Source organism: Tribolium castaneum, chromosome 8 (genome assembly GCF_031307605.1).
Source record: "Tribolium castaneum strain GA2 chromosome 8, icTriCast1.1, whole genome shotgun sequence".
NCBI classification, from domain to species: domain Eukaryota; kingdom Metazoa; phylum Arthropoda; class Insecta; order Coleoptera; family Tenebrionidae; genus Tribolium; species Tribolium castaneum.
The window spans coordinates 16,431,787-16,442,027 of NC_087401.1; the positions used below are offsets into that span (position 1 = coordinate 16,431,787).

The 10,241-nt window shown below is 35.7% G+C and overlaps 2 protein-coding genes across 3 annotated transcripts; both read right to left on the reverse strand.

The window, feature by feature from the left end:
* Window positions 1–996: 996 nt before the first annotated feature.
* coro (Coronin) lies at window positions 997–5,400 on the reverse strand. The gene is made up of 6 exons (XM_961641.4): window positions 5,232–5,400; window positions 4,953–5,150; window positions 4,493–4,778; window positions 4,272–4,436; window positions 1,867–2,501; window positions 997–1,679 (listed from the first exon to the last, which is right to left on the reverse strand). Exons 2-6 carry the CDS (start codon window positions 5,148–5,150, stop codon window positions 1,497–1,499), a joined length of 1,467 nt encoding a protein of 488 aa, XP_966734.2. The 5' UTR covers window positions 5,232–5,400; the 3' UTR covers window positions 997–1,496.
* Window positions 5,401–6,767: 1,367 nt separating this feature from the next.
* On the reverse strand, window positions 6,768–10,167 carry LOC655063 (uncharacterized protein). Of its 2 annotated transcripts, none has more exons than XM_961557.5 (5): window positions 9,978–10,167; window positions 9,514–9,773; window positions 7,628–7,934; window positions 7,347–7,577; window positions 6,768–7,256 (listed from the first exon to the last, which is right to left on the reverse strand). In XM_961557.5, exons 1-5 carry the CDS (start codon window positions 10,017–10,019, stop codon window positions 7,110–7,112), a joined length of 987 nt encoding a protein of 328 aa, XP_966650.1. In that variant the 5' UTR covers window positions 10,020–10,167; the 3' UTR covers window positions 6,768–7,109. The 2 variants fall into 2 exon arrangements, with proteins under 2 accessions (XP_966650.1, XP_008194560.1); XM_008196338.3 differs by lacking the exon at window positions 9,978–10,167 and adding an exon at window positions 9,823–9,971.
* Between the last annotated feature and the right edge of the window lie 74 nt (window positions 10,168–10,241).

Below are 10,241 nucleotides of genomic sequence, written 5' to 3' on the forward strand. Positions count from 1 at the left end.
AATAAAGTAAAGGTTTTTCGAAACTGTTGCGGTTGTAAAAGTTAATTTGTTCCTAATAATTGTAATAATAATTTCAATGAACTTTGGGAAAAAAAACATGTTTGAAATTTTTGTTACGTCTCTAAATAAACTGTTCAGAAAATTTTGGCATTGTTTTAATACTCGTATAATGCTAATTTTTAATTATTTGAAGCTTTATTTTCTGTCTGTTTGATTTTTTCCGAGTCAAACTTTAGTTGTCCGAATGAACTGAAATTTTGCACAGTTACGTAATTTCATGATAGCGCAATGCTTTTTAGTTGATTAAATGGGGCGTTAAAGTTTGAATGAAAATACGTCATTTTTGATTTTTTTTCGTTTTTATTTCATTGGTGGGGGAGGGGGAAAACAAATAAGACATGGTAACTTTTAACTTGTATTTGTAAAAATACTAATAAAACAATGTTTTCTTACAGAAAAATCCCTTGATAAGTGTGACGGGAAAAATCTGTAATAATTCTTGTACTATTGCACATCTTTATCTGTCTGCAAAGTTGTGAAAAACAATTTTTCGATTGGATTCAAACAAAAAGAATTATTTTAAATCATTTTTCAAATAAAGTAAAGGTTTTTCGAAACTGTTGCGGTTGTAAAAGTTAATTTGTTCCTAATAATTGTAATAATAATTTCAATGAACTTTGGAAAAAAAAACATGTTTGAAATTTTTGTTACGTCTCTAAATAAACTGTTCAGAAAAATTTGGCATTGTTTTAATACTCGTATAATGCTAATTTTTAATTATTTCAAGCTGTATTATGTGTCTGTTTGATTTTTTCCGAGTCAAACTTTAGTTGTCCGAATGAACTGAAATTTTGCACAGTTACGTAACTCCATGACAACGCAATACTATTCAGTTGATTAAATGGGGCGTTAAAGTTTGAATGAAAATACGTCATTTTTGATTTTTTTTCGTTTTTATTTCATTGGTGGGGGAGGGGGAAAACAAATAAGACACGGTAACTTTTAACTTGTATTTGTAAAAATACTAATAAAACAATTATTAGTTTTCATCTGCAAATGCATTACATATTTATACATTTATTTACATTATTCGTTGTTAAACATGGAACACACAAACTTCACAATGGCGGATTGTCAAATGCAGCCTTTCAGTCAAGTCAGTATATTTACACGTCGTATTTGCACAAAACTTTATATACATATTTGTAAAAAAACCCGATTTATTGTCATGTGATGAATCAAAAGGCCGCATTGACAACCCCCCTAAAAATTATAAACTATATAAATATAACGTTTCATGAAAATAGTATCTATATCTATGCAATTAACAATCGTATATAATATTAAAGAGCACTTTGGGGTGATAAAAAAATGACATAATTGTTAAAAAAAATGATAAAATAAATATATTATACTTAGGTAATGTATCAAAAAGAAGCGATTGCAAACAATTTGAGCACTTTGATAAATTAAGGCAACTTTTGTGCTTGTTTTGTTCAAACCTCGTCGTCTCCTAGCGCATGACCGGCATTCAAGCCGTCACCACCTGACCCGTCCTCATCAGCGTTGGCTTTGCTCAACGCCACCTCCGCCTCCAAAGCCCGGATTCGATTCTCGTGCTTGACAATCATCGCTTTCAACTTCCTTATCTCATCGGCGAACTCTTGCAACGTTTTGTCCTACAGTTACGATATTTTACACCACGAGCACCCAACCACTAACTTTATATTTACAGCACAAGCACAGTTAGTGACGCAAAAACATATAACATATATAAATCAAGCACCCAAACTAAAATTATTCGACAACACAAAAAATTTTATAGCACAAGCGCCCAAGCAAGGAGTGATCAAAAAAATGACTTACCGGAACTTGTGTCGCGTTTTGCGTCTTCCCCGTCTTGGCCCCGCCCTTATCCAGAATATTTCTCTTCGTCACTGTGATTGTGGCTTTGGATTCTGGCGGCTTGTAACCGTCTTTCAACGAGATCAAAATCGGTTCTGCATCTTTACCTTCGACCCATTCTTCTGCAGTTAAGGCCGGGCTATCGCCCAAAGTATCAGGATATAAATCCTCTTGGAAAAGTTCCGACTTCCGCGGAACTGTCATTGTAATAACCTGACATAGGCCCGAATTATTCAACCGATAAAACCTCGAAATTTCACACGAGGTGACGTCACAGCCACGTTTCGGCATCATACCGATGCCTCGTTGTGGATCAGGTGTTTGAAACGTGTTGATGTAATGAACGAAAGGTGGCTCTGCTGTTATCTCAAAATATCGAATAACAGAGTCGCCTTTGCCGCATAAATAGACCAAATTTGTATCGGGGTCGTATAACGGGAACATGACACCGTTTGAAGTGTCCAATTCTACCATAACGATTGGTTCGTTAAGGGCGTCAGGGGTACGAAGACTGTATTGACGTTCGGACATTTTCGAAAAACCAGTCGTGAATACGAGACCATGGCGGAGGAAAATGGCGCGGGTTGCTTTTGAACCTGGCGGAGCGAAAAATACAATTACTTTCAAGGCGCCCCTCGTATCTGACAAGTGACAATATCTGATGAATGTATGTTGGGAAAAGTACGTAGAGTAGGATAAAAAATGGAAGTACCATTTAAAATTCAGTTTTTTAATAGTTTTTCGTATAGATATGTTTATTGTTTATTCATCATTTTAACAAAATTTTATAATAATCATTAGTAATTAATTGATAAAATACATTTTACATTAAAGAAATGCTGAGAAGATAATTTAGTATTTTGTTCTTCCGTATTTATTTTAAAGATTACTGTATTTACTGTATACAAAAGCTAAAAATCACACAGAGTTCAGAATAAATTACTCCAAATTTTTTTTTATTTCTTTATTTTCTCAATTACGGCAAAACTATTCAAAAAAGTGGAACTATTTTGGTTCTAATGTATGTAAAATAATCTGGGGAATCGACTGGCGTCGAGAAAATCGCAAAATTCCCGATAGTTTTTTCGTTATGAATTTTTTAAAATTTCACTTATTTTTGCTTTTATTTGCAATTTTCTCGAAAACTACTAGTCGTAGAACAATGACCTTTTTTGAAAAAGATAGATAATTAAAAGAGCTTTCCAACGATAATAAACTTGATAGAGTTATCTCTAATAGTTCCCATGTTATTGCATGATAAATGTGGGTGTTAACTTTTTTTTTATTTTTCTTATTTTCTCAATTACGGCAAAACTATTCGAAAAAGTAGAACTATTTTGATCCATACCCATGCAAAATAATCCGGAGAATCGATTGGCATCGAGAAAATTGCCAAATTCCCAACAGTTTTATAGTTATGAATTTTTTAAAATTTTACCTATTTTTGCTTTTATTTGCAATTTTCTCGAAAACTACTAGTCGTAGAACAATAACCTTTTTTGACAAAGATGGATAATTAAAAGAGCTTTCCAACGATAATAAACTTGATAGAGTTATCTCTAATAGTTCCCAAGTTATTGCATGATAAATGTGGGTGTTAACTTTTTTTTTATTTTTCTTATTTTCTCATTTACGTCTAAACTATTCGAAAAAAAGAAACTATTTTGATCCATACCTATGCAAAATGATCCGGGGAATCGATTGGCATCAAGAAAATTGCCAAATTCCCAATAGTTTTTTAGTTATGAATTTTTAAAAATTTTACTTCTTTTTGCTTTTATTTGCAATTTTCTCAAAAACTATTAGTCGTAGAACGATGATCTTTTTTGAAAAAGATAGATAATTAAAAAAGCTTTCCAACGATATTAAACTTGATAGAGTTATCTCTAATAGTTCCCGAGTTATTGCGTCATAAATGTTCCAGGTCCCGAAAATCGACAAAAATCTCGACGAAAAAAAGTCTATTAATTTTTTTATGCTTTCATTTTGATGACATTCAGTTTTTTTGGGCACGAAATGTCCCAAGTTTTCTTCAGAAATTAAATAGAAAATGGTTGCCATGGTGTACCATGACTACCGGCTCTGCAGATCACGACTTTACCATTTGAAAGTTTCTGACGCTGAACAACTTTGCTTATGTACATTTCTAAGAAAACATGTTTCACGTTCCATTCTGTATGGAAATGATATCTCTGCCTGTTCTGTTACAAATAATGTTCATTTCTTATAATGTTATATCCAGTTTTAAATATTTTATCTTGCCATAATAAAAACAAGTGATAATATCCGACGAGCCAATTTCCAGATTTTGACATTTGGTTGATTTAACCTCACTTAAATTTAAATTTCAAATTTTTGGGGCTCACCTTCGTGGCAAACCGCCTCGGATTCCACTTCCCCAGTCCTTGGATTAATAATCCTAATCTTCTTGTCTTTACAAGTGGTCAAAAGTTGCGAGCCATCCCAGTTAAAACAAGCACTGTACACAATATCTGGATGACAATCGATTTTGACTAGGGCTTCTCCAGTGCCTGAATTTGCACCAATTAGCTTTGTACAAAAGTATGGGGGCTTTGTGGGGTCTTACCAACATTCCAAATAACCACTTGATTGTCGCTCCCGGCCGTGAGAAGCACATTGAGGGCAGTGGGGTGCCAGAGCACGAGCCCCACGCGTCTTTGGTGATAGATGAGGTCGACGACGGGCTCGGTGAGTGTCTTGATGAGCCCCCCGTCCGGTATGTGCCACACTTTGACCACGCAGTCTTCCGAGCCGCTGGCGATGACGTTGTCGTTGTGGGGGCACCAGGCGATGTCGAGCACGGGCCCCTTGTGCCCCCCGACGAGCGGATGGTCGGCGGCGAGCCGCCCAACCTGCGTGCGAAATTGCAAGCGTTGGCAAACGTTCAAAAATGAATTTAGAGCGTTTTTGCGTAAAAATAGCAACTGGGTAAAAATAGAACGGTGCATTTTTCGGTAAATGAATCACACGACACGCTTTTTAAATCTCTCGAATGAATTATTCATGGGGGTATGGGGGGTACCGACCTTGTTGTGGGGCAGGACGATGAAGGCGCCGCCCCCCGCGCTCTCCACGATGATTGCCAGGAATTTGGGGTTCACGGCACAGAAAGTGGCGTCCCAGGAGCTCTTACTGACCCTTATGTTGTCATAGCACTGCTCGCGCTTAAGGGCCTGGCCGTAGACGTGCCGGAACTTTGAACTACGGACTACACGGAAAGACATCTGAAATCACGATAAGCGGGTTATCACAAGGCAAACATAACCTAAAAACGTCATGTTTTCACGGCCGGAAAACACACTCACCTTTGCTTCGCCTTATTGCTAACGCACGAGGGGGCTATTTACATCGAACGGGGCGACAATTTCAAAGTTACAACGGGTTGTTTAGATGCACCACATATCTAGTTCATGAAATAAGACAGAAATCCCTTATTTGGTTATGCGAATACCTAGAATAACACTTTTATAGAAGCGGAACATAATGGTTGGCAATGAATTCCTAGCTGGAGCTATCTAGCCGCATCATCACGTACTAAAAATGGCGCGAATTTAAAATAATCCCGATTACTTTGTATTTTTTAAATTTTTGCTCACGTCAAAATGATGTCAAAACCTTATCAAATACAACTATTATGAAAATTTTCTAATTGTATTTGAAAAGGTGGATGCACAGACAGCACAGATGGAAGAATTTTACCCAACATGACACAATCTAAACACATTTAATATTAAAGATATTTATTAAATTCATTAAGTTTACAAAACTAATAGTCGTCACCGAATCGATGATAAAGACATACTTGTAATCAGCCAAACTGGCACCTTATGTTTGCAACTTCTGTCTATGGGAGTTTCCTCGCAGTGTGACTCACTTGCGGTTCGGTCTCAAAAAACTCACTTTTGGGAAAAACGCACCTATCTACGAAAACCTTCTGGAGCTCATTACTACGTTATATTCTTGGAGATCATGTTGTTCCTAACCGATAGTAGGCAATAGTCTAACCCAAACACTACACCTTGAACCACTATCTTAACAAAACTTTGAAAAATTAACGTGATATTATAAAAAAAAAACTCAAATTTTGCTGACGTTTGTGAAATTTTTACTTGTCAGCCGCGCATCGGTACCACGTTTTTCTTCAATAATATGAAATTTTAAATCCGCCAATAGGATTTCTTTTTCCCGTAAAACACTAAGGCCATCTATCCGCATCATCAGTAAAACCTATTTCAGTGAGGGTTTGATTTGGCTATATCAGTTCGGGATGCCTGTGCGAATATTTTGAAACGTCAAATGCACTTGTGGCGACATCTTGCACAAAAAAGTCACCAAATTTTTTACGATTTTGCGCCAATTCCTGGACGGGGTGTGATTTTCAAACGTTGCAAAACACAAACGAGTGTTTTTGTACCAAATTCATGATTATAACGCTGAAATAAGGCCTAATTTTCGTTTTTTTAATCGGGGATTTGCGTTTGCTTGGGTTGGTAGTAAGGGGGCGTAGGCATTTGAAATTTGAACAGACGTCACGCACTAGGAGGGCTATTTTATCCTCAAATTTTGCCCCCTTTGCGTTTCTATAAATAGCACTGAAGTTTTTGACTCTAGGGACCGGTTTGTAGAAACGTCATTAATTTAATCCGCCATTAAATGATCACGTGACCAAATTGAACAAATGTGATTGGTCCATTAGCGTCTTAACTTTTAACGACGGATTAAATTTCACCACTTTTTAATTCCATTTATCTATGCACTTATTTACCACTTTTTTTAGTCACGTGGTGTTTATTCTACTGTTTGTTTTTGTAAGGTAAGGGGAGACTTGTTTAAAACACGACTTTTTAATATCGCTTTATTTTATCTTTTCCTACACTTAGTGACTTATAAAACAGTCATTTACAATAATAAATGTTAATAAGTTACAAAAGGTACGTTTCCAACAAGTTTGTGCACGAAAATTGGTGCGAAATGCGAAAAAATACTACAAGTCTTTGAATCGAGCACGAACCCATTTCAATAAATAAACAAAATAATCAACAATCACAGTAATAACGACATTGATGCGACGTGTTAAACATTATCCAGAAATAGCAATATCCACGTAAATTCGTCTTTTTCTGGTCATCAAATCGTATATGTAATATTTATTTAAAGCGCTAAGCTCGGATTACAAGTCTTAGTTAATGCATCTTCAATGTCTTCTTTTTGGTCACTTTGCCTTTGAGCACTTGGGAGGCTCCTTTCACCATCAACAGAAACCAGTACACTTGCGGCAGCAACAGGATCACGATGCTCACCTTACATCCAGTCGGCAGCGATCGAATCGCCTGTAAACAAAAGAAAAATGCATTTTAAAGAATAACCCTGTATAACCAATAGTAGTGAAATACAGGGTTATTCCGCAGAATGTAACTTACGGAAAAATAATCCAAGTCGACGCTGCGTGCGTACAAGTATATCACACAGGGGAACATTGCCACCCTACAGACGAAAAACGTCCCCAACATCACAAGGCCATTGATTACGTACAAAATGGACGATTTCATGCCGATCTTTGACAAAATGCCCCTCAAGGACACAAAAGGAGTGCTAGCCTCCATCAGGTACACGAATCCGAAGAAACAATCACCAAGGCCACCTCTCAAATACTTGAATTTGGCATTATATAGAATGTCACACATAAAAAATTACTACCAACCGTTATAACTAAAAACCCAAAGCCACCGATAAAAATGTGATGTCCTACGATGACAGCATGACTTTTCAAATAGCTGAAAAATTTAACACCTGTTCGTTTAACATCGCCATTCATGCTGGCTTGCACAACTTTGGCATTGTGAACTTTGTACATCGACCAAATGTCGTAGAAAAAATACGCAGCACCAAACCAGGCATATGCCTCTGAGATGTAGTGAGAGGTGTGGAGCATGTCTCTGGTGCAGGAATAGGTGCAGCTGGTGAGGCCCGTGATGCAACAGAAGAGGGCTTGGACGGCTGAGACTTGTCTGAAATGACAAGTTTTTTTGCAACATACCAGCAATTTGAGGCACTCCGTGCGCTCGTGCTGCAAATTTTTTGCTGTAGATTGGAAAAAAATAAAAAATAAATGTCCCTAGACGTTATTGTTAAGTACAAAAACGCTTGTTCTCGCACAAATTAAGCCACTTGGACGGATGAGACTTGTCTGAAATGACACGCTTGTGCTATTTTTTTTTTACTAAAATGCCTCTTAAAAACTCCGAAGCTCATTTTTTTTGTTTAGAAAATACAAATTCCCAAATGAGCAATTTAATGCACTCCTTGCAAATTTTTTGCTCTAGATTGGAAAAAAATAAGTAATAAATGTCCCTACGCGTTATTGCAAAGTAAAAACATGCTTGTTCTCGCAGGCTTAAGATAAATAAAAAATAGCTACCAAAGAACTATGAGTTATTTCGCAAAATTTCGAAAATTCATCAATTTATTTTAAATTAGAACAAGCCGGAAAATCTCGAAAATTTCGTCAAAATATGCAAAAAAATATCAAAAAACCTTGAAAAAAATTGTATTTCTAAACGAGATTATTAGTTTTGTGTGAGGATTTTGCTAAATTAAGATAATAATTACATGATTTTGTGTCGTTTTCGAGCGTTTTCCAAACAAAACGTAATTATTATTTCGCAAAATTTTGTTAAAAACAAGTGCAAATAAAAACATTAAACCAAACATGTTATATTTTCCTCTTTTAAAAAAATTTGTTTGTTTCATTCGATTTCAGTTGGTTTTTAATCGAAACAATAAATGTAAAAAACATAAAATTTGGTAGAAAATTGTAGTATTTTTATCTTTTTTTAATGTCCAAGCATATTTTAAAACCAAATTCGCAGTTCTTAGTCAAAGTTTACTAAATCGGACGCAAAATTTTCTCAAAATTTTGAAAAAACAAAGTCAAAAAATTCATTATTAGTTCAATAATAGTGGTTTTGTTTAAAAAAAATCACTAAATTCTGTTGCATATGACATTTTTAACATGTTTATCATTCAGAAACACAATAACTTCTCAAAATTTTGTTAAAAACTAACCGAAAATTATGTTAAATTTCTCTTTTTTTATTTTTATTTTTTTATTCAAGTAGAAATATTTTTTTTGCACAGGCCAACAAACTTGCAAGTCCTTGTTTATTTGTTTCTTTTTTCTTTTTCTTTTATAATTTTTTACCTCTTACATATTATTACATATTTAATTTTTATAAAGAAGTGTTACAAAATATTATTATCAAATCGCCTGTGAAATATTGAAACACACAAAAATATTTAAATCATGACTGAATTTCCTCCAAAAAAAAAAAAAAAAAAACATTGAACGACAAAATCCTAAGCGCATTTTGTATTATCTAGAGTGCTTGCTGGACAAATTAGTCATCAATTTGACGAATTATGGCAATTCTTATGTAATATGTATTGCTGGTTGCATACCTTAGGCGTAAAAACTATGTTAAAACACTTTGTAATATTTATGATACGACTTCCCTACCGGTCAGAATTTAACAATTTCGTCCAAATTTAGTCGAAATGGTGTTTTTGTGGGAAATTTTCGCCACTTACTTGTTGCTAATATCAAAGACATCCGCTGGCGCCAGCTTGTACGTCCGTACGAATTTTTGTCCGAGCGACGTCCGCAACATCAGGTTGTTGCTAACGAGGTACAAAACGGTGAAAAACACCAATCCATAACAAAACAGTGAAAAGCCCCTTTTGATCGAAATTCTATCTTCCCAGTCGAGGTCAGTGACGGACAGCACTGACAGAACAAGTGTGGAGACCAGCACGAAAATGAGGGGTATATGCATGTGAGTCTTCCGGTGCTGCAAACGTGAAAAATGCAATTAGTGCCGACTTACGCAACCTTTCTACCTTCATCACTGATAACATTACCCCGAATACAACTCACTCCTTATCTCGCAACGTAAATATTTATGGATTATTTCGACGCGCACTCATCGGACCGATCGTATTAGATTTTATTACGGGGTTTTTCCGTGGGAGGGAAACTTGGGCGGAAAACTCACCTCTTTTTTGATTTGCGAAATTAGTTGCACTTTGGATTTCATTTTTTACACTTTTTTTTGCTATTATACTGGCTATTAATCGGGCTGTTTTTACATTGTTACGGCCGTTTTTACACACTTTTGTCACATAGTGCGGCTGGTTTGAGGTTAGGAACGGAATTTTTTCAAGTGTCAAAGTCGAAGCGAACGCAGCGACGCAGCGAAGGGACTTGCTAACTAATAGTTTTTGCAATTTTTTGCCAATTTAATCATAATTACATTTGG

Bases quoted from the DNA above. Each gene is read 5' to 3' on its own strand.
- LOC655063 (XM_961557.5), bottom strand. From the start codon at position 10,019: ATGAAATCCAAAGTGCAACTAATTTCGCAAATCAAAAAAGAG. The intron at 9,774-9,977 runs GTGAGTTTTCCG...TCACGTTTGCAG, and splicing joins TTTCGCAAATCAAAAAAGAG to CACCGGAAGACTCACATGCA. The intron at 7,578-7,627 runs GTTGGTAGTAAT...GCCAAATTCAAG, and splicing joins TTGGGTTTTTAGTTATAACG to TATTTGAGAGGTGGCCTTGG.
- coro (XM_961641.4), bottom strand. From the start codon at position 5,150: ATGTCTTTCCGTGTAGTCCGTAGTTCAAAGTTCCGGCACGTCTACGGC. The intron at 4,779-4,952 runs GTCGGTACCCCC...TTTCGCACGCAG, and splicing joins TCGTCCTGCCCCACAACAAG to GTTGGGCGGCTCGCCGCCGA. The intron at 2,502-4,271 runs GTGAGCCCCAAA...TCGCTCCGCCAG, and splicing joins CGAGGCGGTTTGCCACGAAG to GTTCAAAAGCAACCCGCGCC.